The sequence below is a fragment of the Alligator mississippiensis genome, chromosome 1 (genome assembly GCF_030867095.1).
Source record: "Alligator mississippiensis isolate rAllMis1 chromosome 1, rAllMis1, whole genome shotgun sequence".
Taxonomy (NCBI): domain Eukaryota; kingdom Metazoa; phylum Chordata; order Crocodylia; family Alligatoridae; genus Alligator; species Alligator mississippiensis.
The window spans coordinates 361381852-361409148 of NC_081824.1; the positions used below are offsets into that span (position 1 = coordinate 361381852).

General features: G+C 41.0%; 1 protein-coding gene across 5 annotated transcripts in view; it reads right to left on the bottom strand.

The window, feature by feature from the left end:
* Window positions 1-27297, bottom strand: part of TPP2 (tripeptidyl peptidase 2) — an 88044-nt gene that overhangs the window by 24403 nt on the left and 36344 nt on the right. For 4 of the 5 annotated variants that reach the window (XM_014600446.3, XM_014600448.3, XM_014600449.3 and 1 more), the window contains exons 14-24: window positions 25443-25600; window positions 24714-24790; window positions 23880-23986; window positions 20006-20160; window positions 19406-19522; window positions 17715-17815; window positions 15541-15637; window positions 12372-12509; window positions 11582-11826; window positions 11291-11369; window positions 7940-7978 (exon numbers count right to left, since the gene is read on the bottom strand). In XM_014600446.3, coding sequence (XP_014455932.1) covers window positions 7940-7978; window positions 11291-11369; window positions 11582-11826; window positions 12372-12509; window positions 15541-15637; window positions 17715-17815; window positions 19406-19522; window positions 20006-20160; window positions 23880-23986; window positions 24714-24790; window positions 25443-25600 — 1313 coding nt within the window. The remainder of the gene's footprint in view (window positions 1-7939; window positions 7979-11290; window positions 11370-11581; window positions 11827-12371; window positions 12510-15540; window positions 15638-17714; window positions 17816-19405; window positions 19523-20005; window positions 20161-23879; window positions 23987-24713; window positions 24791-25442; window positions 25601-27297) is intronic. The other variant, XM_006277226.4, reaches the window with a different exon arrangement.

The following is a 27297-nucleotide window of genomic DNA, read 5'->3' on the forward strand; positions in this document are numbered from 1 at the left end:
TAATACCAAAGAATGATACTTATTACTAGTGACTATAAAACTAAAATTCATTTAGGAATATAAATATAGGATGAACCTTTTGCAACACCTAGCCAGAGTGTGATGAATGAACCACAGGCACAAGCCCATGGAAGAACTGATACAGGAACTGGGACATTGATACAAGGTTTAGCAAGATGCCATATTTACTCAAATATAAGACTACCCTAAGTACAATTAGACACTATATGCAGAAAATTTATAAATGAGTTAAAAATTTTCCAGGTATACAGTGTAATTATTGGAGGCTTAACTCGACTTTGTCCCCCTCCTACTGCTATAGTAGGAAAAATAAATCGGGGTGGGGGGGGGCGGGAAGTTAGAAAGCCCTCTTCCCTTTGCTCCCCCACCTTCCCTTCCAGCTTCTTCCTCCTGCAGTCCCTTCCCCGCTCCTTAGGACCCTTAGTTCATCCAGAATTAAATATTTTATCTGTTTTGAAACTGCTGCAAGTTTTAGCACCAAGTTTTAGCACAGGTACTCCATAAACACACTTTTAAGCAGTACTTTTGTAGCATCTTACATAGGGTACAAAGTATGCATGATATTAGTCCAAAGTCATAAGGCTCATTATTTACTATATAGTTTACAAAGGCAAAGCCAACAATGTTTTAAGCCACGATGACCCCACAGCTCAGCCCTACTCAGTATGTGCATTTACTCCAGATACCATCTACCTGTCCCTGCACCAAGGATCTAAGTGCTAATCAGCCCCCTCCCCCCCCACCACTCATGGCTGGAACCACACATTTTTGTCAAGAGTCCTGGAATGTTCCAAAAATGTATATGCAGATGAAGTGCAGGACAACCTGGTCTGGCACCACCTCGCAGAGGTTGGGGCCACATTAATCATATGCAATAAGATGAGAGAGGGGGCAACGGAGATTCTGGGTGAACTGTTTGGGGACCTGTTTGGTGATGTTTTTAAGGCCAGTGAAGAAACAGGACTCACTGGAGATTGGAAAGAAAGGCACAGCTCAGCTGTGGGAGTAAAGAGGAAGTTAAAATGTACTCAGCATAGTGCCTCTTCATGAGCAGAGTCGGTGCTGAGGGCAACTGTGTGCAATGAGCACTACTATGCATCATATTCAGATGGGCTACACTAATCTATCTTTGTGGTAGGTTCCCATGAATATGTTTTGCCCAATATGAGCCACGTGTTTTATGGTCACACTCAGTGTTGGCTGCAATTAATCAACTTCACAGTTGGCTTCCATTACTGAGCACTTGCTGCTTTTGCCAGCAGTTTAGTGATAGACAATGTATTTAATGAGGTCTCCTTGTACACAAGTGTAAGGCAAGGGGCCCCCACCATGCTGACTGGGGGGGAGTGGGGAGGAACCTCATCTTGTATTCAAGTAAATATGGTAATTCGAGTCAAATGACCACAGAAAAAGGAAACAAAACAACCAATTTAGAAAAAAGTCTGAAAAAAGAGAGTATGAAACCACCTTAAATGAGTCTAATAAAAACAAACAAACAGATTTTTATGTCTTCCTGAAAAAAATAAAACTATCCTTTTTTCTATACAGTTTTATTCATATTTCAGGACAGTTTTGTTCAAAGTCCTCTCAGGTCTTGCTTGGTAATGTCCATGGGACTCCCTACGTTTAGGGTTTAAGAAGTCTGAATGGCACGTCTATGGCTCAAGCCTTGTCTACACCAGAAGGGTATATCAATATGAATATCATAAGTAGGGATCTACTTAATTCCTGCTAAGGCGAGGGGGAAAAAAAAAAAAAAAATCATGGGCTGCTTGCAGCATGTGGTGCCATTTTTGCAGTCTTTTCATGGCAGCCTGCCCAAGTGGTCTACCAATGAGCAGCCCTGCCCCATGCTGACTGGCAGAGAGGAGAGAGGCCACACAATAGGCAGCCCTCTCAGCCAATCAGCATCGAGGGGTAGGGAAGTGGGAGGGCACTACCTTTCAGCTCCCTTTTATGTTGGCAGCTCCCTCTGCCCCCAGCAGGCTGCAAGGCTGGGCCACAGTAGCCCTGAGGACCACTGGCTTTTAGTGGGGGCCAACATTTTATTTTCAGTAAGTTCCCGCCCCACCCAGCGATTCCATTGCCAGAATTGTGGGGGATCGCCATTTTCATGAGGTTCATGGAAACTGCTTTCATTCACAGTTTCCACCAATTTTCTTTGGATTTGTTTACATCACAGCAACTGAACTGACTACAATTGAATTTAGAAATTAATATGCTGCTTTCCACAGAAAAAAAGACTAGAGACAAATCTCAGCTTCTGTAGTACCTGCTCTCAGACCTCACCATTACAGCTACCCTCTATTTTTTAACAAACTAAGCTCTAATACAATAGATGAAATGATTTATGTTTCACAAAACATCCTATTTTTATAGAACTACTAACTATATATGTGGAAGATCACTTAATTTGCCGCAAAAATTAAACCAGTTTTGGGAATTTAACCATTAATTACTTATTTCCATTTGTAATTCCACTTTTTGTATTTGAAGTGTATTTAGTAAAGTTCAGGGCATTTTACTTTTACGAGTCAGAGAAATATAACGTTAAAGTGTTTTTCTATAGTTATAGTATAGCAAAGGGGTATCAGAGATGCAACCCGCAGGCTGGATCAGGCCCATGGAGTCCGATCATCTGGCCTCTGGGTCTTAAGAGTGGACCCACAGAGTGCCCCTCCAGTTGGTCCAGATGCCATGGGTTCCAGACTGGCTGAAGCAGGTGCCCTGCTTCTAGAACCATCCTGGGAAAGTATGTGAGCATGTCCAAGACTGAACGCTGCATACACTAGATCCTATATAGTGGGGAGGACAGGGTGTGGGATGCAGGCAAAAGAGGTGCCTGGGGGCCTAAACTAGCCCTTGGACCTGTCGCACAACACTCACCTGGCTCAGTGCCAAATTAGTTTGATAACCCTGCTAAAGTATAAGCATACTCCTGATCTGATATCAGCCTGAGGATACAGATCTGTAACATCTTTAAACAAGGATTGAGGGGGAGGGAGAGTGTATAAAAAGCAACATCATCAGACAAGAGATACCATCCATACATACTCAAAAAGAGGAGCTTATTTTTATGAGTGATGTTCACAGTTCATCTCTTCATTTCATCTAGTTAGACTACACCAAGGGTGGACAAAATACAGCGTGAAGGCCAAATCTGGCCCACCAACTGACTGAAACCAGCTTGCAGTTGCCCCCAGGGAGTTCTGCATGGGGCCAAGCCCTACCTGCTCCCACTGACACAGCCCACACCACGCTCTCACCAGTGCCAGCCCAGGCCAGCCAACATGCAGCTTCTGGGGGGCGCCGTCTCCAATGTGGCTCGAGCCAGCCAGGTGCCTCTCTGCTTCCCTTGCCTCCAGTGGGAGCTGCCTGGCTGAAGCTTCCCACTTGCTCGGCCAACACGGCACAGCAGGAGTGGGAGGAGGTGCCACTGCTGGATGTGAAGAGAGCAGAGCAGCACCTGGCTGGCTGCAGTTGCACTAGGAACAGCCCTGCTAGAAGCTGCAAATGCTGGCTGGGGGCCCATGCCAGTGGGGCTGTTCTGTTTCCCTTTCCTCCAGCTGCAGTTCCTCCTCCCCATACCCCCAGGCCATGCAAGGAACAGATCATGCCCGTCCTGCTCCCGAACACTGCTTTGCACCTGCACAAAGCGACATAGGGAGTTTTGGCAAGTTGTTGGGGCAGGGGGACATGGTGTGCTGGCCTGTGACAGCTTGTCAAAACTCCCTATGTGGCCCTTGGGCCCAAATAATTGCTTACCCCTGAACTACACTCTTCATTGCAGGGTACTTGTTCACTCCCACAGTGAGAGAGATTTAAGTTATGGAATATTTGCTGAACATTTTCCATCATTTCATGCATCTCAATTTTCATATGAAATACAATAGACACTCAAACATATATACAGCTGAATGTTCCTTAAGGCAGCTCCTACCTACTTTAAATATTTAAAGCAACTTATTTAACATTGCATCTCTCTAAGGTACAGGACCATTAGGTCAACTGAATTTATAGTTTCTTAAAGACACTACCTAAATTAGCACAAAATGAAAGTGGCTCAGCAAAAGAAAAATACAAGTGCTATATAAACTAACAATCTTCCCTACTTTTGAAATACTTTACAAATGAAAGGTGGAGCACACTCAGGCTAGGTCAAACCTCCAACAGATGAAGGTCTCTGCACATATATTTTCCTAGGGATCTCAGTTTACTCAGATGTCTACTACTGTCCCCCTTGATTTCGGCTAACACAGACTAATAGAGGGGGTGATCAAACTACCTAGCCCTTCCAGCTGTAAACCAAAATCTTGACAATGCCAAGTCATAGGACAAAACTTTTGAAATGCGTATGCCCCACAGTCAATGATCTGTGCACAGCACCCTAAGCTGAGAGAGCGATTTGGTATTAAAACACTTTTCACTCTACAGTACTACTCACTATTTTTTATTTTCTTCAGTTGTTATTTTCCTAATAAGTAATTTAACTACTCCTTTTTCCTCCAGAGTCTTTTTTTAAAGTTGCTTAGGAGCCATATGCGATTCAAAAGGCACAGTTTGGCTCCCTCTGGACTACTAAGCAGCTTCCACTTCCTGGCCTAGACAGTGTAGGTAATGTTCAGTCACTAAGCACTGCTGCTCAGAAGCCCTACAACAAACTGTTTAAAACAAAACCAAAACATATTTCTCAGAATCCACAGGATGAGTCAGTGAGCTTTCATTTTCATTCCAGTTCCTTGAAAGAGTGCATGCAGACTACTGCTACTGTAGACTACTACTACTAGATCCTATAGGACAATGGGGGGCCAACCTTTTTGGCAGGGGTTCCACAAAATAACTCTGCACTGACCCTGAGGACCATTCCAATCCTTTTCAGTTGCTGATCTGTTGCTCTGTTTTCTCCTCCATGCCCTATCTACCTGCCTGCCCCCTCCCTGATCTGCTCTATGCAGATTTGCCATGCCACAGGTTAGCCACCCATGCTATAGGATATTGAATATTTTCTGCTGTTCAGGTTATGACAAAAAAAAAAAAAATTACATGGAAATGAGTTTGCTCCTCAATTGTTTAGTATAACCTCTCTGCCAGGGTCTGTAGGTGAAAGTATAACTTGACAATCAAGGCATGCTGTAATTGCTGATCTCTGCTCAAGTTTGAGTCTCCTCCAAGGAAGAGGCCCTGTTGAATCAAGTCTTGGAGCCACCAAAGAGAAAAAAAAAAAAACTTTCAGTCCAGATACAGTGATAAGAAAGACATGAAAACTCTGAATGGGAATCCATTTGTTGAGAAGCTACCTACAGTTAGAATGCCCTTGCTTAGGACAGAATATGGTATTTTGTGTTTAGGGATGAATATCATCTCTCAAACTAGCTTTTGAGGAAGGAGTTGCTGTACTAAGTTTATCACCCTTTATCTCTCTTCTAAGGGACAAACCTCTGCTTTTACATAGAAGAGGTCATCTCTTGCCAATTTCTGTTCTCTAGATATACATGAATAAACAATCAATTCTACAAAGGTTGGCTGCTCCAGCCACCATAATTTTGGCTTAAATCCTGGGTTACTGTGAGGCAAAATAAAAGTATTTTAAACTGACAGTAAGTGATCAGGATCAAATAACCCAAGGGACTTCCAGCAAGTCAGACAAATAAAAATAAGATGCAGGAAGCAGCTTTACAGATTCAAGGAATGGGGATTCCCACAGACTCGCCACTGATCACAGAGCAAAGGGTCTACCCATAAATATGGATGAGACAAAGGAAGAATTATCTGGTCCTAAGGCAGGAGGCAAAACTATTGGAGGGAAGCAGATTTCTTCAGAATGCACTCTTTCAAGGAAAATTGCTGAATGACCCAAAATGGCTTATTTAAATAGCTTCCGAAGTTGAAGAAAGAATTTTACAATGCCTCAGTAAAAACATAATGAAATACCCTAAAAAGAAAGTTTACGATCTACCTACTAGAAACACTGGAGATTTAAGTATATGTGGAACCCAGAGGCACTTCACTGATGGAGTAGTTATGGATCACCAATATTTCAAAGATGTTTCTGAAGCACAGCAAGTTTATTCAAAAGCTGCCAGTAGATTGATACAACTTTTATGTGCTGAAGCAGCCAGAAAAGACATCACACAATAGCTTAAAAATGGGAATCCTCTAAGAAGTTGGGAATAGTTTTTATGATCTCACTTAAGACTACCATTAAAGAAGACACGTTAAGGATAATCAATGCAGTATTGGAGGCAAGCAGTCTCTGGACCAGGCCAACAGCTACAGAATGATATTTGGGTCAAAAGAATTAATGAAGGGCCAATAAATTCATTCAAGAAATGTGAATAAGGACTATATCAAGTCCCTTATTGTAGATTAACAATTAGCAGACTACAACGTCATCAGGCAAGAGAGACCATTTTTATGGAAATTGTTAATATTCTTTCTAGAATGGGCTATCATTATTTCCAGAAATAGCATAAGTGTGAAAAAAGAAAAAATAGCAACATGAAAGTTTTATCATAGTAAGTCATCTTTTTCCATAACGATCTGAAAGTGAGCGTGGGCTCACAAGAGTTTGTCATACGTCTGCTTTATTTAGTCTAAAAGGTGAAAGTATACCCTTCTTTACGTCTTTCACAGATAGAAAGCAAATGTGTCTTTAATCAAGAGCAATGGCAGAATTGGTTGCAAGAGGCTGATGATTTCATGGCTCCACAGCTCCCTCCTCCATTCTAAGGAAAACTCCAATAATTAAGTTAATGAAAAAGGGCAGGATCTTCTTCCAAGACCTGAGGCAGACTCTTCCAAGAGCAAATTAGAAGTTAAATATGCATGAAACATTAGAAAAAGGCAGGAGAAAGGGTGACATACTAAAGTCAATCAGACAGACAACCTACAGTTGCTGCGAAAAGGAAAGAACCGGAGTGATTACACAACCCAGTCCTTCCCTCCTCCCACCCCCCAAAAAACCCAACTCCTCTCCCCCCTAAAAAAACTGAATACAACCATAGAAAGGAAGTCATCTAGTTCAACCCTTTGCTCAAAAGAAGGACCATCCCCAATTAGGTCATACCAGCCAAAGCTTTGTTTAGCTAGGTTTTGAAAACCTCCAAGAATGGAGCTTCCATCACCTCTCTGGGTAACCTGTTCCAGTGTTTTACTACACTCCTAGCGAGTGACACTGGATTTTATCTGCTGGAAGAATATTTAATGCTTAATGAAGGGAAGATTAAAATGGTTATTTGATGAACATAGCTATACATTCACAAGCAGCCTGCATTTGCTCTAAAAATTCATTTAATCTGCACTGAGCAAGGGCCATGATTTTCCATTACATCCAAGAAGCCAGAATGGAAAAAGCTTAGTAGGTCATTTAGTTCTCTCCTCCTATAAAAATAATACTGACTGCTGAAGAAGAATTTATAGAGCTCTCTCTAGTCTAGGTTTCAGTACATCTGAGTCTAGAAGAAATATGTTCAGGTGGTGGTGAGGAGGAAATCGAATACCTCTATATCAAGCATTGAAGTTCAATCTTCAATGGATTCATTAGCTGACAAGATGGAATAGATGATGCATTTGTGATGGAAAATCCTTACTACACAAGCACTTGAAAGAATTACTGTTGGGGGGGGGGGGGGGGGTATTCATATAAGGCAAAAAAGGGAGCCACACAGCAATTTGCAGTTGCATGCACCTCTCAGAAGTATCTTTGTATATTTTCACATGCCACTAAATGAGTCTAGCATTACCATAATGTTTTGTTCTATAAGTAGGCATTGCTAAAAGGCACTTGAAGGTAACTCAGGACTAAGGAGGCAGCTGAGAGAGAAAATTAAAAGTATAATACTGAAAAAAAAAAAAATCTTTAAGAGTTTAAGAATACAAAGACTTAAGTATATCTTTTTCAAAAACTGACATTCAGTACCTTTTTAAATTTTCCTTGTCGTTTTGCTGCAGACTGCCCCTGGGAGTTAGAACAACATACTGTAAGAAAACATGCAGACACTACACAGGACGGAGACACCTTCTCTGAACTATTACTATGATTATATTTTTAATCTACAAAGTTCAAATAGTTGAAGTGCCAAGTGTATTGTATGATCAAAACATGCTCTTAAAGCATAACAATATTTTAAATTTCTTTTAAATTAAAAACACAATGCATTTTGGTGTAGACAGTTTATTGTTCCTATTAATATAAGCAAGTGTTGTTAACCACTCAATGAAATAGCAAACTGAATTATGGAATACAAACACAGTTATACTTCATGTTAAAAACATAAATTTAGTCATTTTGTTCCACTGTATGTGGGAGAATTAACCTTTTTTCTCATCTGTCTTGTTAACTTACACTTTACTTAGTGGGCTAGAAACAAACACTAATGCCTACCCACTTCTGTCTCCTAGTTCATAGTACTTTTTGTTGATGGCAGCCTCCCAACAAAGCATACCTATATAAACTAGAATATGATTGAGACACAAATGTGAAGTGAAAAGATCAATACTGCAGTTCTCTCCAATCGCTAACAAGAAAACCAGCTTCATAAATAATAGCTACTACATTAAGTGCTTCCAGTTTCAGAAATAATTATACATAATTATTACTAATCTGATAAAAAACTTGTTCAATCAACTGATGAATTTGAGTTAAGTGAACCTAGCTGACACTACTATAATGGTTTTAACACTAGTTTTCACAGAGGTATTTTTTAACCTTACTGTACACGTAAGTACATAAAAGTTATAAGCCAATGTAAGAAATATAAAACTCCCAGGCTAGGGACAGAAGTTACACAAACTGATTTAAGTGATCAAAAACTGGTTTAAGCCTGTAACAGAACAGAAGTTCAGTACAAATAAACTGCTTTCAAAATGACCAAAATCAGTTTAAGATAAACCTGATTGGAAGTAGCATCAGACGTACTTGATTCAGGTCAAACAGGTTTATAGAACTTCTGTCCCCAGATCTCTTCCTGGTTCACCTTAACTCAGTCCCCCAGCATCCCAGGATGCATTACAGCCCTGGGCTATGCTGCCTGCTCCAGTAAAGGAGGAACTGCCTTGCCCCTCTGCTCCTTAGCCTGCTTCCTGCCTGTGCATCAGCCCACCGGGATGGGGAGGGCAAGGGAGAAGACCCACAGCTCCCCTAGCCAGTGTCTAACACAGCACATGCAGGGGAGAGAAAGCCCTTGTGCTGTGGGCTTTTCAGACCCTGGCCATGCTCTCCCCAGTTGCTGATTGTTTCAGTAGCTGCCACAGAAGGGAGGGAGAAGGAGTCCTCTCAGCTGGGTGCCTGCCCCTGCAGGCCAGCATGGGGGACACCAGGGAGCCCCTGCTTTGGGGAGCTTCCCCTCACCCCAGCCCAGGGAAGCCCCAGGCTGCTGAGGGGATTCTTCCCCTCCCCAAACTTTCCGTAGAGCCTTGCCTCAGCCCCTAGGAGTCTCAGGCAGCATTAGGGAGTAGAGGGAAATTCTCCTGCTCCTTCGCAGCTGTTTTTTTTGCCTTAGTTGCTTTGCATCCGAGGCAAAACTAATGCAAGAGAGCAAAGGACTTTCCCTCTGCTCCTCAGGCGATCCCTGAGACTCCAACAGCGGAGGCAAGGGGGTGGGGTCAAGAAGAAGTCACCTCAGCTCCCTGAGGCAGCCCAGGGCTGGGGAACTCTGCAAGGTTGGGGATCCCCAGTGCCCCCATGCTGGGCTGCATGGGCAGGCACCTGGCCAGGAGGACTCCTTCTCCCTCACTCCCGTCGCAGCAGCTGAAGCAATCAGCAGTTGGGAAGGTGGAGGGCCCGTGCTGGGGAAAACCTCCTGAGGGGAGGTGCCCGCGAGGTTGGCCAGCACCCAGACAGGGGGCTCCTGAATCCAATGGGGGGGGGGACAGCAGAGATTTGGGGGACACTTGGCTGGGCTGGTAATGGCCAGCAGGCTGGGAGATATGTTCTAGTGCTCCCCTTCCTGCCTACTGGCCCAGGTCAATGCAGACCTCCCCACTGCCTTTTCCCAATTAAAAACTGAATGTCAGTTCGGGTGGTTATCAGTTCAACCTACACAGCTTAGAGGAAGCTGCCTATTTTGAACTGATTCAACCGCAGGCATTTTGACTGTCTGTACTGAGCTCCAATCTCTATAAGTTTATCTCATTACAACTCTGACTTACTAAGTCCAACTGTATGCATTTAATTTTCTTATTTAGTGCAGTATCACATCCAGCTACACTTGCATCATTTTGCTTTTCCTAACTACACAACCAAATACATTTAATCTAATTTTCCTGAACTCATTCTGTGGTCTGTTCAATAAGATCTTATGTACTGCACTAATGTATGCTTATCACTGTACAACAAAAATTGCTGTGGAAATAAAGCTTTCTGGTGGTAATAAGGAATTCAGTTGTTTTTAGGGATTTAGATTAACTTATATGGAATCTAATTCTGTTAATACTGACAAATGTCAGTATTTACCAATGCTGATTCACTCCCAACCTGAATCAATTAAAATATTACAGGAGCTAAGAGAATCGCTACTTAGCACTGAATTGTTTTTTCTTTTTTAAAAGACAGGAAGACTGATTTGACTATTACAGATACAGTTACTAAAAATTCATTCAAGTCAGAAAAATCAGGATCTAGGTCGCACTACACTGAACAGTGAGGTACAGCTTCTTCCCCACTATGACAAAAAGATATGACACCATTATATTGCTGCAGACAGTTGTATTCGTGGTTGACAACATAAGGTGGCATCAGGTAAGAAAGCCTGCCCCAGATTTACAGTAAAAAAAAAAAAGAGAGGCCGCCTAGGTTTTAAAAGTAAATGTGATATAGATATTGAAGAACATATTTATCCTGTGTTTTTGCTGAAAGCAGCATGCATGCATTCAAGTAAGGAATGGTACCACATTACCAGGGAAGCCACATGCAAAAAAAAGTGCATTAAATACTGTGCATTTATTAAGGTGTAAACCCTATTACAAGTTTGTAATAATAGTGAAAAAGAAACTGCTTCTCCAAACATCCAAAAATTTTTCACTGAAGATAATTTTTGGGAGATTCACGACTGACATGCTTCAATTTCAAACTAAATTGCCAAATAAAGAGCTGAATATTTTTTAAAAATACTTTAAAGGCAACATTAGATCAGCTGCTTTTAAAAATGTATTCAGGTTACTACAATAAATAATAAGAAAATTAAGACACTTTAAAAGCACAATGATTAGTAGTAAAACAGAATTTTCCATTTTTATATAAATTAGATCCTCACTCATTTTAAGTACTCACAGCTTTCTTTCCAAGGTCTGTTTTAGACAATGTCAAAGCTCCTGCCAGGTAACATCCAGGTCCTGCTCCTTTAGGTATTCTATTAGAAGAAAGAAAAGAAAACTTGAATTAAGTCAGAATATAAAAGAATGATAATTAAATGTAGACTAGAAGAAAAAAATGGCAATATGTAAGCCACAATTTGGAATTACAGATTCTTGAAAGGTATGCAGTCTTGATATACATCATCCAATTTGATGTACAGACAAGTAATTAAAACTAGATGAGAAAAATAAGGTGTCAGTAACTTACTTGTCATCAGGGAGAGATGCAACAAAGAAGGGCTGATTATGTTTTGGTGGTAATGTTAAACTGTTTGATTTCTTCTTTCCTAAGAGAGCGTGGTTATGGTTTTCATAAATGTCTAAGCTTAAGGTATTAGATAGCCTGTGAGAAACAATAAATGGAAGGTCTTTGATACGATCCAGTTCACTGTTCTGCTCATGACGGACTTGTAACCGAATAGTGTAATCTCCTTTCTCCAGTTTCACCGAATACTGAAAGAAAGAGGTTCAATGAAAGCCAACGATTAAAAGGTTTTGCAAAACATGCACAAATTTTGAATCTCATGTTCCCAAGAATATAAAGTTCTGACTGCTTAGAAAAATCTTATTCACCTACATTTATAGTAATATAGAAGATTAATGGCCATTCTTTTGCCTTCAGTAGCACTGCCACCTCAGTGGCTATAGAAACATAAGCAAGATGCTAAAGATTAACTGCCTCAGTTTGTATTAACTTTAGTCGGTCTATAAACATCTTCTCTAATATTCCCTAGAATGCTTAGGGGCTGAGGTGATTCCTTCTGCCAAGGGCATCTCCTCTCTCCCCTCCCCCCGTAACTCCAGGTAGTCCCACTACCTCTGTAGCTGCCTAGCTACCTGTCACCAAAAGCCTCCTGGCTCCCAGGCCAGATAAAAAAGCCCTGTGAACCAGATTCAAACCGTGAACTAGAGGAAGGTTGAGAAGACCCAAAAAGAACTATTTTTACATTATACAGAATATATGCATAATCATGGTAACTACATCATTCTATCTATACCTGATGTGGATAGGCATCACCTGAGCCCATCTGCCTCTTGTTCTGGTCAAATATAATCCACAGTTGACTGTCAAATTCAGATTCATATAGCAATTCACAAAGCAATGGACAGCTTGGAGTCACTTCTCCACTCTTCGGCTATTAAGAAGTAAAAGCATTAAGTATTGACTAACCAATTCTGAATTCATGACTAAACACAGTAAATGCAAAAAGTTCAAAATTATGGTTGTGACATTCCGGGGCACACTTACACCTTCAAGGGTGCCCTTTGAGTCCGAAACTCCTATCCTGCAGTTTTCTGCTTGACCACTAAGAACAAGTTTAGATGTGCTAGGGGCCAAGTCCTTAGCATAGGATGCCTCAACTTCCTGGCTCACATGGGCCTTGACAGCTCTTAACAGAGGAGATCTTGCCATCTTAAGGAATCATACCCTTTTGTGCTAGAAATTGCTGATTTCTTCCTTTGCAGAAAAAGCCCACCTGTATTGCCAAATGTTCTGGTATCACAATTACCTTTGACAGTAAGTTGAAATAAATAACAAAATGAGTTGTTATAAAAACAAGAGAAATCGTAAGAATCAGTAACTTTAAGCTGAGATAAGAATAGAAATATATGAAAAACCTGTTAGAATATTTGATCTTACCCCTGAATCTTACCCTAAAAATGCTGCTTCTACTTCTGACCAAGCTGAAGTCCCTGATAGACTGTCAATTTGCACTCCCCAGCCAAACCAGCTGGGGGACTGGCATCATCCCAAAGCCCTGCAAATCTTTAGACATGATTTGCCTCTCAATACAAATCTGGTTATTTGTATACTTCTTCCAAGTATACACTTCTTCCAAGTATGCGCAAGAAGCGCATGCTTCTTGGGAAGCATGCGCTATGTATGTAACTTCCTGCCCCCATATGTGCATCTGTTTATCAGGTGAGGTATCTTTCCTGATCCCATTATATTTAGGGGAATATTTACATCCTTTCAGACACTGATTGCCAATTCAATAACTCAGAGCAGGGGTGTCAAACTGATTTGCCCCCGCAATTTAGATCAGACCCACAGACCATCACACCTCATTCCATGCAATGCCAGTAACAGTGTTAATGCCAAGACATGTGCCACATCCAATACCTGCACTGCATGCAGTGTCTGCTGCAGATTGTCCAGAACAGGTGCCACATGCAGCATGCATCTTGAACCAACCAAAGTAGCCACTAGATCTGGCAGGCAGGGGTGGGGACAGTCCCAGTCTGGCTCCGTGTGGTTGCTGCATGTAGTGCAGGTCCTGAAGGAGGTACTATGTATGCTGTGGGTGCTAAGCCCTGCGTACACATCTTATCTAGCGCATACAGCGATGATAAGGCTACATGGGCTGGACCTGGCCAACAGGCCATGCTTCGACACCCCCGTTCTATGGGCACAGCCTCTCATTTCTTATCAAAGACTAGCTGGACAGAAAACTAAATTTCTTCTAATACCTCTTCCCTCTGAAATGTAATAGTTTGACTCAGGCTTCAGCCCATCTGCCCAGTCTCATCCACATGTCCATATCCAATATGCAGTCATGGTAAAGGCAAATTCTTAACATTTCTTAGTGCTCTTTTTGGCTTTGATCTCTGTATATGGAAACTCATTTACTACCATATAGCTCCATCCCAGCTGTATTATAAAACACAAATGAATTCATATGAAATACTGTAAACCACTCAGACAAAAAATAATAGGACTAAACATAGTCCTTCGATCTGGTGTCCCATGATCGTCTCTTGGAGAAACTGGCCAATTGTCGCCTTGGGTCCCCCACGATCCACTGGCTGGAAAATTGGCTCCGGGGTTGGACCCAGAGGGTAGTAATTGATGGAAGTCACTCATCGTGGTGTCCTGTGACCAGTGGGGTCCCCCAAGGCTCTGTCCTTGGACCCATACTGTTCAACATCTTCATTAATGATGTGGACACTGGAGTCAGAAGCGGACTGGCCAAGTTCGCCGATGACACCAAACTTTGGGGCAAAGCATCCACACCAGAAGACAGGCGGATGATCCAGGCTGACCTGGACAGGCTCAGCAAGTAGGCGGATGAGAATCTGATGGTGTTCAACGCCGATAAATGCAAGGTTCTCCACCTTGGGAAAAAAAACCCGCAGCATCCTTATAGGCTCGGCAGTGCTATGTTGGTTAGCACTATGGAAGAAAGAGACTTGGGGGTCATCATTGACCACAAGATGAACATGAGCCTGCAATGCGATGCTGCGGCTAGTAAAGCGACCAAAACGCTGGCTTGCATCCATAGATGCTTCTCAAGCAAATCCCGGGATGTCATTCTCCCCCTGTACTCGGCCTTAGTGAGGCCACAGCTGGAGTACTGCGTCCAGTTTTGGGCTCCACAATTCAAAAAGGATGTGGAGAAGCTTGAGAGAGTCCAGAGAAGAGCCACGCGCATGATCAGAGGTCAGGGAAGCAGACCCTACGATGACAGGCTGAGAGCCCTGGGGCTCTTTAGCCTGGAAAAGCGCAGGCTCAGGGGTGATCTGATGGCCACCTACAAGTTTATCAGGGTGACCACCAGTATCTGGGGGAACGTTTGTTCACCAGAGCGCCCCACGGGATGACGAGGACGAATGGTCACAAACTACTACAAGATCGTTTCAGGCTGGACATAAGGAAGAATTTCTTTACTGTCCAAGCCCCCAAGGTCTGGAACAGCCTGCCACCGGAGGTTGTTCAAGCACCTTCATTGAACACCTTCAAGATGAAACTGGATGCTTATCTTGCTGGGATCTTATGACCCCAGCTGACGTCCTGCCCTTTGGGCGGGGGGCTGGACTCGATGATCTTCCGAGGTCCCTTCCAGCCCTAAGGTCTATGATATCTATGAAATAGTTTACCATTAGCTACAAACAGACAGCAACGTCCAGTCATAACAAAGACTATACTGTATTAGCAGACACGGCTCATGAAGCCATCTATATATGATATTGCACAAAACCCCCCAAATATTGAAAGTTTGCAATAAAGGTCAACTGAAAATCCTGATCCTGACAATCACTAAATTTTATGATCTAGTACATCTTAGTGTGCTGCTTGTTTTTGCTAAGGAACTAGTTAAAGACATTGTGTTGTTAATTTTAAAGACAGTATGAAACAGTAATTGATATCAGTCAATTAAAACTTACTTGATGAAAGCTGTATGTCAAAATCATCTCATACAGCTGTCGATTATTTGGCAGGATATCTCGGGATCCTAAAGGTTTTATTTTAGCACTCACAGGTCTGCAATTAAAAACACAACAGTAAATATGAAGAATCATTTAGAATATTCTTTTCCTACACCAATGTAGGAATTGCCTATGCAAAAATACACCAAAAAGAACCAAGTTGCAGTATTTTACAGCATTTCTGAAGAGATTATACCCTAGTCATGTAAAATACACAGTGAAAAACCTCCTTCTATTAAAATAATGACACCTCAAGGGCAATGCTCAGGAAGACAGCTGTCAAAGTAAACACCATCCAGGCTTAGGAATGAGTGAAATATAATGCTCAAATTGTAGGTCAGCAGAAAGAGGAAACATTGATATAATTCACCTCTCCTGTCCAAGGGACAACTAGCATATTTGTTCTTTAGAAGCTGTTAGACAGAAACAGTAATACCAGAAGATGCTGCGGCTCAATTGGTAGGTATTCCATATAAAAAAGGACCTTTCTGGACTATAAAAGTATGAAGAGTGCTTTCAAAACTGGAAAAACTATATAGCTACTTGCTTCAGGGAAGTGGGATTCTGATCTCCACTACCTATGTGGGAGCTCAGATGCAAAGTTCAGCAACAAATTCAGAAAGGGAAAAAACTATTTACTTTATTTCCTTCGTGCAGTATGTTAAAGTAACATTAAAGGCTGATACAAAAAGAGGGGAAAAAAAGAATGATACAACCAGGCAACCTTAACTTGTCTCCCTCATGCATATGTACCAGACTAGTTTCTAGTTATGTGATCACATGCAATTTTTTCCACTTGAAAAATGTCTTAATCCAAGTAAAATGGTGCCCACTGAATGAGCAGCTATTTAATATTTGTTTTCTTTGTACTGCTCAGCACTAACAGACCATTTAAAAAAATTCTCCAGAGCTGACAGCATCCTCGTTTTACAGATGGTGTGCTAAGGCACAGAGAAATCCAGATCAAAGTAGCCACTCAATTCGTGTGCCCACCTTGAGATGTCTAAGGCCAAGGGTTTCAGAATATTTGAAAATCAGCAGGTTGCAATTTGTATGTTCTAATCATAGTTCTGGTTGACTGCAGAAGTACCTGTGGTTGCTCAGCACTTCTGCAGAACAAACGCCCATGTCTCAGTTCAAGCACTCCAAAAATAAGGAATGTACCAGTTAGTGACAATATATGAAGTTTAGTTGAAGTGGCTTATGCAGCATGGTACTGGAATACAATGGCACAGGCAAGGTTGGAATCCAACTCCCAGACCAACATTCTCCAACCAACTCCCAAACCAACATCCAAGTCCTGCTCCCCATACAGTCCATGGGGCTTCTGGCTCCGGCTGCCAGCAATGCAGGAATTAATGCTGCCACTGCTCAACCCCCATATACCATGACTCCCAGAGCTGCTGGGTCAGCATGGCTAACATCCAAGGAGTGATTATCACCGGTGACTTTAATATTCTTGATCATCACTGGCAACTAAAGTCAGTAGCAGTTGGTGATGGAGGGGGCTGAGTGTTAGCAGAGGCTGGAATCTTTCAAGATTTCAACTTCTGTACGCTCCAAGGACTCAGCAAAATTAATTTGAGGTATTTTTCAAAGAGTTATAAACTTGGCCAAATTTGGGACAATTTTCACAGGACCAGCAAAAGTTCATGCCCTTGATCCAGAGTATGAGGACACCAACAGGCTCTCCAAAGGGAAAAAAACAAAAGAGATTAACCAGATTCTTACTCCTGACCTCACCACTGAAAAACATTTCCTCTTCACTGCCAAAAATAGGCAACATTTGGCTGAACCTTTCCCTAAAACAGCCCAATACAGGCAATCAGCATAAAATTTTCAGGCCTAAATGTCAACATTATAAGCAACATAAAAGAGTCTTGTAATTGGAAAAAATGGGCAGCCTTAAGTAGTGCTAACAGTTCAGTGCCACCTACAAGAGTTAACTGGAAATAACAACTAATTGATGCTCCTGGCCCTGATTTTAACTTCTACCCTTAATTAATGAAAATTAGCATGAACTAGTTTAGCTACCTGCTAGGTAAAGCAAGCTTTCAAATAGACAATGCTTCTCCTTCCAATCTCTACCTTCCACCTTAAAAAAAAAAAAAAAGAGAAGAAAAATAAAGTACCTGAGTGTTTGAACCCAGTTCTTCAAATTTATGCATGGAGCAAGATCTTCATACTTCAAGGGAGACTGAACATCAAAACGAACAATGCCTTCTGAAGCATGCTAAGGGTAAGTAGTAACAGTTACATGTGTTCAATTACAAGCATGTCAATTCCAATTAATTTTTCACCTTCCTCAAAAATATTGTGGAAATACATGTATGAAAACAAATAACACATTTAAACATGAAGCCCAGTTGGGTAATAAAGTTTAAAAAAAAAAAAATCTATCTGTATTTTATGGGGTGGGTGCATGTGGATGCATACCCCCCACCCTCCAGTCAGCTGAATAATTTGAGTTAATAATTGGCAACTGCATGCATGCAATTTAAATGTGAATTCACAGTCTTATTTTACATTACAAGCAAAATACTAAACTGGGCTATCCCAACAGCATCTACTGTCCTGGCAGAAAAACCGATTACAAAAGTACAGAATGTACTTTATTTTAACTATAGCTGCATGTTACATTTGTTCCACAAGTCTGTAAAAAACAAAAAACCCATGACACAGTAACAGTGATATGGATCTAGAATTCTATAGTGAACTTCTTAAAGCAAGGGCAGGGGTGTCAGCCATCTGGCTTGTGGGCTACTGATGAGCGACTTTAAGTTGTGGAGCCTGCTAAAGACTCCTGGCATGCTTGGCACCACTGGGAATGGCCATCAGCTCTCCACCAGATCCCAGTGCTAACACCAGAGCCCTCACTGCCACAGTGGTGGCCACTAAAACAGCCCTCATTCCCCAGGTTGGAACCAGCCTGCAAGAAGCCCTGCAGTCCAGATTTGGCCCAGGGCCCCAGGCGAGTTTAAAACTCCAGTTTTAAAGTATAGTGCTTTGACTTCTGTGAACAGCAGGGGTGGGCAATTATTTGGGCCTCAGAGTCACATAGGGAGTTTTGATGAGCTGTCAGGGGCCAAGTCAGCGCCCTCCACCTCCTGTGTAACAACTCGCCAAAACTACCTATGAGGCTTTGGGTGGGCAGGGAGCAGTGTTCAGGAGTGAGATGTGTGGGCGAGGCCAGGTTCACAGGGCTGGGTCATGGGGACAACTTGGGGCTGGGGCCCAGGCCAAGCCACAATCCACTCCCTCATGCCCTGCCCTGTGAGGCATGGGTGTATACGGGGGGGGGGGGGGGGGGGGGGGGGGGGGGGGGAGTATTAGGAGTGTGCGAAACAGGCCGTATTCGATTTGGATTCGATTCGTTGATATGGATCACTGTCCCGATTTGATTAGGCCAAATATGAAGATTTGATGCCGATTCGGAGAATCAGCAATTCGGCCAGAGACAGGTTTAAATGTTTTCCCTTCATACCTTGAGGTACCAGGCACAGCTCGTGAACGTTGCGATGGTGGGGCAGATGGAGCATCTCACAGGAGCACGCGGGGTCCCCCCTGCGTGCTTGGTGATGGACCTGGAAGTGGACCAAAACTACTTCCAGTCTACTTCCAGGTCTGCCGCCAAGTGTGCAGGGGACCCCCTCCGTACCCTCCACCCCCAGCTCATATCTCCCTTGAACATGTAGGCTTATCTTCCAAAAATGCACCAAGCTTGAATAAAAGTGATTTTTATTTCAAAGTGCATCTAAAGAGCTTTTTATTATTTTTCACTGGATTATTAGATTAACAACAAAAGGAAATATGAAACACTTACTATGTTTAGCTGAGGGGTAGTACAAACAACACCATGGAAGGAAATTGTGTAATCAATGCTAACATCACTAAGGCTTGCCCACCAACGAGCAATACAAAATTCAAGTGTTTTTCCACCCTGGATAAGAGCAAAGAAAAGAAAATTGTTAGATCTATATCCCCACCTTTCCAGTCAATTCTCATTTTTCCCAGTACTATCATCTTAAAACCAGTTTGAGAAGATACTTTCAGGTCAGGACTAAGACATGTTGAACAGATGACATATGACTGTCTATGCTGGACTCTGAATTAACCACTTGTTTATAATTAACTCGGGTCAGGGGTAATTAACATGTATTAAACGCATGCACAAACTGAAGACATTAAAGTCAATAAAACTGAATAAAAAGTATTAAAATAAAATATGAAACAAAAGTAAAGGAAATTACTGTGCACTAAAGACAGTGCACTAAATTTGGCTATACATTTAGAACTAATTCAGGGTTCTAAATAAATCCCGATGCCTTTTATTCAAACTCTTCATGACAGGTTCATAAAACAGTTCCTCTTTATATTTTACTGTTTTTTTTCTGTGATAGCATTTAAATTCAGAGCAACTTACTAGAACAGGAAATGCTTCAATCACTGATCCTTTTTCTGGTAGTGATGAAAATTTGTAGAATTCATGACTTCTATAAGCTTTTTGTTTCACTAGTTGAACAGCATGAAGCACAAACTTGGCAGATACATCAGATGAACATGAACATACTGTAACTTCTACATTAAAAGGAAAAGTTTGAATAGCCAAGAGATTCATGAGAATGGAAAATTACCTCTAGAGAAGACTTTAAAATCCAAGCCTAATGTTCTTTTAATTTTAAAGTTAATAATCACACAAATGACTAAAGGTGTAAAACAAATGTCAAGTAATTTATTGTATTATTCCGATTATGTGTTCCCCCACAAAAAAAGATTTTAAAAAGTCACACAAAACTTTTCCACACATTTAAGTCTTTGGGTCCTTTCATCCCGATTGTTAGATTCTCCTATGAGCTTCTGCAAGCACAACAGCAGTACATGGTCTGTAGTTATTAATATTTAAAGGAAAATGCTTTTTTCCTCCTAATATGTGAACATGAAAAAAAATGTAGGATCAAACTATATGCAGGGTCAACATATAGTTTGGACAACAGAATACATACAGACTGGACCTTCTCAAATGGAGAAAAACTAGTAAGACTACATCAAGAGTGTAAAGAAGCTATGTGATTATTTATTTAATAGTGAAAACTGTTGACCAAGCAATATGGATGTTTATTTTAAAAATCATGCAAACTGATTCTGGATTTCAACTGGCTCTCTATGAAGAGTTTTATCATCAACTCAACCCAGGGAAAAGATTCAGAGTTGCATCTGGTGTTATAGATAACAGCAGATATGTTGGTCTTTAATCAACACTCTAGCGAACTGCCTGTCAAGAATAATTTGTATAGGTAATGGGGACTAAATACTCACGAAGGGTCTTATACATGCTGAGCCTCAAAAACAATACTAGTATGCTAATGGAAGTATATAGTTTTACATTTTTAGTGAACTTGGAAAGCTGGATGAATGCTTCTGTTATCACACCTGTAAGCAATCTATTAAGCTGTAAAAAAAACCCAACAAAAACAAACAAACAAACAAACAAACAACACCCAAAACAAAACAAAAAACCTACTGAAAGAACTGCAAAGCTACAAAAATCAAGCACTCAACAGTTAGCAGAGACAAGAACTAAGGTTAAGAAATCTTAAGTCCCTTTTGTCATATCCATTATGATAGTATGATATAATTTCTACAAGACACTTCAGTGCAAAGAACAGACCTGCTCTAGGGATTAATCAAGACTGTATAATTAACAGAAGTGTTGTAGGCAAGTCCCCTGCCTTTCTAGTTGAGCAAGTTGGAAGCTGTAGGTTGAGAGAGTAGATTTAAAAACATGATCTCCATCTTAAAGCGACTGAATGCTGTTCTTAAGAACTAGATTCTATTATTTTCCCTGCCAGAGCTTGTTTGATGCAAGAGGAATTATTTCAGCCCTACTTTCTGTAAGTGGTCACTAATTGGATATTCCTCATTTTCTGGGCACCTGCACCCAGTATGTTAAGTGCTGAGTGCTCACTTTCCAACCGATATTAGCATATACTATGCTTTGAACCACGCGCTACATAATCCTGCGCCTCAGTCTGTGGCTCAGATCTCCATGTAAAAACAGAGTTTGAATTACCTCTATTTCACTGACACATTGGGAAAATAAATCAATGAATGCTTTTGAAGCACTCCTACCAGACAAGACACGAATACCAGAGGAAAGCCCATGAGAAACTGCACAAGCTTGTCTTTGGCAGAAGCTCTGAAGAGTGCAGTAAATGACATACGGAGCTACACAGTGAACAAGTACCACATAATTAAAGATTACTATAATACATATGTGCAACTAAGCTAAATAGAGGTTGCATGTCATCTTAATACCAGTGCTTCCCAACATTTCAGTGCTTAATTTCCAAAATAGAACCATTTATTTTTTAACAGATTTGATGCAGCCAATTTCCCAGGTTTTTGGAGAAACAAAACAAAAAAGAGAAATATTCTCAAAATGTATTATCTTATCATCACAACTCACTTGAATCATTTATAGTGCCCAAGGGCACATTCGAATTTAAAAGAAAAAGCAGCACGTGCCAATATGACAGCATTTTGTGTTGGAATGATTTTTACCGATCACGAAAATGCACGCAGGCACCTGAATAAACTGTGTGTGGGGGGGGGGGGGCGCGGCGCCATGGCATCTGCGGGCACCACGTTGGGAACTGCTGATCTGAGCCTTCCGATCAAGTATACAGACCTCTGCCACTAAAGTTAACAGAATAACTGAAAGCAGCATTTGAGAAAGAAAGATATTTTGCCAGAAGGTTTCTACAAATATCCTTTGATAACAAAGGAATGAGAGTGCTCTGGAAACTCAGGTTTCATTTGAAGCTCTGGAAGAGAGAGTTTGCTTTGCAACTCATACTAGGTGAGTGACCTTGCTGATGGGCGAATTGAGTAAAAAGCAAAAAATTCAACCACCACTTCCTTCATCTGTCCCCTTGCAGTTTTATGAACTGAAATCAAGTCCAGTCCTTCATTTCCATTCCTTTGCTTTTGTTAACTTGTCCCCAATGTGTTTTGGATTTTCAGTATGACCACTGAACAAAACTAAATTATATGCAGAATCCTAGTGTTGCTTCCCACTCAGTTTTAATGCTCATACCTGGAACAGCCTATACCAATCAAATGGAGGTGGCAGGAAGACTTCTCTGGGACACACAGTGCAGCTGAATTTTTCAGATCATTTATAAGCAAAGCACCAGCAAATCTAATGAGAATGCCTGAACCAATTTTCCAGGAGTATGTAACTTGGAGTATATTCAAATGTACTTTAAAAGGGAAACAGGAGGAGGACAGAGTTGGGCAGCTACTCAGCAGTGCACATTTTATATGTCTGCATGATTCTGCAGCAATACAAGTTAGTCATATACCCACCCTAAAGCAGCTTTAGAATCTTAACCAGTTTACAAAAAGATTATTACTATACAGAGGAAAAGGTAGCCAAGTTCTAAACAATTCTGTATCATTCTTTAATGTCTATTAGATTCCCAAAAGGTTTATTTTTTGCTGAATGTACTCTCTCTTTGATATATGTGAAATTTGCATTTTTCAGTGGGAAGACAGGCTACCCCCCTTTAACTTCAGGTTCCTATACTTTTTAAAATCAGACCAATCAGGGCAAAATCCAGCATTTCTCAAAAATGTATGCAATATTCTCAGCGTGATCACTGGGGACATGTGGGGGGTACACGTGGGTGCACATGCACCCCCCCCCCCCCCCCCCCCGAGTTTGATGGTGCCTCCCCCACCCTGCAAAAAGCACTGTGGACTGCCAGCGGCACCTGTGGGCAATTGCTGCTCGCCACCACCTCCCCCCCCACCAGCAGTGTCTGTGGGCGGTCCCCAATCATCACTGCCAACTGCGGGTGTCACCTGCCACTTGTTGGCCCCCCCCCCCCCACCCCCCTGTGGCTGCCGGTCACCTTAGCGTGCCCCCCAGCCTCTGCAGCATTCATGGAGTGATTCACCCATTTATTTAGAATTTTTCCATATAGTATACAGAGGACTAGACAGAATAAGATGGTTTCCAAACGTATCATTCTTCCAAACACAGCTTACACCAAAATATCCCCAACAACGCACCTTACTTTCCTTCCAAAACCCCCAAAACTATGCCCCCCCCAAACAAAAAGGAAAAACACAATTTATAAATATATCTCATCGTTGGCTTAGAATAAAAACAACAACAACAAAAGATAAAACCCTGGAGTACTTACTCTGGAAAAAATATGACTACTTTCAAAGAGAGTTACTGGAATATTTGAACAATATAACTTTTAAGTTTGCACATTTGTTTTTCTTACCAGTCCATGTAGCTCCCTGAGGAACTTCAATAAAGTGCCTTCGGATTTGACCAGGCTTAAAATGCACATCAGTATATGAAAGGTCATAGCTTGAGGATTCATTTACTCTGTGGGTATAAATTTAAAAATGTATTAACTATACAAAATGTCAAACTGAATTTTATTTAGAAGTCTTAAAGTCTTGCTGGGTGTTTAAATACCCATGGCCTGACAAAGCTAGATAGGAACAAGTGACATTTATCAATTTGGATTATGACTACCCTTTGTTTGCTCTCACCGACTATTTCAAGAGAAATAACGCTTCACAGAAGAATGAGCTTCATAATTGTTGCTATAAAGCAAATAGCGTCTTTACGAGGACCTGCTCATAAAGTTATACCTAGATTCTTTTCACGGGCCAACAGTGATTCTCATGATGGTATGCGACACCCTGTAGACTCAATGTGTCTCTCGCTGGAGATGGAATGAGCCAAATTATTATGACTTTAGGATTGAGGCTCTATGAGTGTTCAACCTCCCCTACCAAGCTCTTCTATGGTATTTGCATCTTCAGGAAGTATCACCAAGTGATAAGAATTATATCAAATCAACAGCCACCTCCATATCTAGGATGGGACAATCAACGTTTTCTCATTTCACACACAGGCCCCTACCCATAGGAGTAGAAGATTGGAAATATTGTGAAATGCTTGAACAGCTGAGAAAATTAGGTCAAAACATCATGTTCTGGTATATTTTATATTCAGCAAAACGAGAAAAGCAATAAAAATGGACTAAAGCAATAACAATCAAATTAAATTTAAGTACATTAAAAATAATGTCAAAGCTACTGACCTTGTTGGTATAACAACAGTTATTGGAACTCTGAACAAAGGGCCTGCATTAGGCATTGCTATATCATAACCACACACCTGGAAAAGAATTTTTTTTTTAAGTATTACCAAAGCAATCACATAAAGGCATGTTTAGAAGCAAATCTAAAGTGATATATTATAAGCTGCAGTAGAGTAACTGCAAAGCATTGCTAATCTTTATAATTACCATTCATTAAATTTATAGAAGCTGTAATACTTGCTTAAATATCTTTCTGACGCTTCAGAAAAGAAGTTTAAAATAAGAAAGAATTAAAATAATGAAAAAGATCATTAAATTAAGTTGCATATTCAACATCCACCCAAATGTGTAGCTGTCTCCACATGACAGGCTTGATTAACTGAATAGAAATTAATTTCAGTTTAAATCTTGCCCCACATCACTGATGAATCTGTTACTATCACCAGCAAAAGCTAATTACTCTATCAATACTTAAACTTAGCCCACAAGAGGCAGGGAAGCAAACATTTGCAAAAATCAGGAGAGGTAAAGAATGTATAGTTTGTCTCCTGCATAAAACCACTACATGTTAACATTTTTTTTAAACAGATATGATATTGGTCAACTTTTAAATGAATATACAACAGGTATAAATAAAACCTAGGGTGCTATTTATTAAAAATGGTTTCCAAAAGTCTGAAGAAAAAGACAAGAAAGGGAGAAGAGGAATATTCTTTTGTCTAAAAGTACCTCCGTATAGTGTAGTCCTTCCCTCAGGCCACGAGGATCCACCCTTATGTTTATATGCCTGCACTGATTCATGAGCTCTAAGTGGCTGGGACACTGAACCCACGGTGCATCTGAAGTTAAAGCTAAATGGAGCTGGAGAGAGATTCTTTCAGAGTTTTCTGCAACAAGACGAATTTTTTAAACTGTTACAATCCAAATTAATGTTTACACACTATTAATAATAATGCTATACTCACTCAAAAACAGACCTACTTATCGGGATGAACACAGTTATTTACAAAGTGAATGCTCCAAAATAAAAGTTTCAGATTTTTCTAATAGCTATTAAGTAAAAACAACATACTTGTTCCTTTTTTAAATGAATCCAAGGGAGCTATCTGAATGCCCAACAGGAACAGGTAATGTTGTAACTGTCTAAATCCCTGGTAGTCAACAATCACAGATTCTGATAGCCACAGAATTCCCACCCCCCTTGCTGCAACGTAAAACCTATAATTTACAATGCTGATGAATCAGATGCGCCATAAAGCCAATGAACTAAGTACAACTAATGTTCATCTTAAAACATTTAAACCTTTATACCCAAAATGTATAAAAATGATATATGAAAACATGAATATTTAAGATCCTAAAGAAAACAGTTTCTGACAGATATCAAACAGCATGTTCAATTAAAGAACAACATTAGGAAGAAAAATGCTTATTTGTGCTCCTGATTAGATATATGGCAGATACTCAACATTTATCCTAAAAACTAACAAAGCAGAAGCCGATGTTTTCCCTTTGGCAAAATAAATAAAGGTTATGGCCAAATCTTGAAAACCATCCTCTCAGAAGCAAAGGAGGAAAAATGAAGGAAGTCCGACCAATAAACTGGATTAGGCTAGTTCAGCAAGCCTAATACCTCTTAGAGGCCATTACTTATGCTCCAGCTCCATAAAGCTTTGCATATTGTAGAAAGGTTACATAGGGTTAATTAAATTGGATTTTAAAATCTGCGCTGCTGAATTGCTAGAAAAAAGAAACCAACTGAAGTGAAGCTTCAATTAGCTTTAATAGATTTTTAAGGTAAGCATGAATGACTAATCATTTAGTTTCATAGTTGGTAGGGTTGGAAGGGACCTGAGCAGATCATCAAGTCCGACCCCCTACTGTAGCAGGGAAGAGTACTGGGGTCAAATTACCCCAGCAAGGTGCTCATCTAACCTCCTCTTAAAGACCCCCAGGGTAGGAGCGAGAACCAGCCAGTTGACTCCTATGCTGTGAAGTTCTGGGCTCCTTGTTTTTAAAAGGATGTGGAGAAGCCAGGGAAGGTATTGAGGCAGGCAACAAAGGTGATAAAGGCCTTGAAAGGCAAGCCATATGAAGACAGATTGAAAGAAATAGGCATGCACAGCTTTAGGAAAAGGCAATTAGGAGAAGACATGAAATAAGTCTTCAAATATAAGAACATAAGTGCCATACTGGATCAGACCAATGGTTCATCTAGCTCAGTGTTCTTGCTCCAACAGTGGCAGAAGCATATACTATATATGAAAAACAGTGACTCAGATCTCTCTAGAGCAGGGGTGCTCAACCCCTGGTCCACAGGCCCACATCATAGTTTCATCGTAGGTAGGGTCAGGAGGGACCTGAACAGATCATCTAGCCTGACCCCCTGCCACAGGCAGGAATGAATGCTGGGTTCACAAGACCCCAGACAGGTGATTGTCCAACCTCCTCTTGAATATGCCCAAGGTCGGGGCGAGGACCACCTCCCTGGGAAGTTGGTTCCAGATTTTGGCCACCCTAACTGTAAAATATTGCCTCCTGATCTCCAACCTAAACCTATTCTCCATCAGCTTATTACCATTGT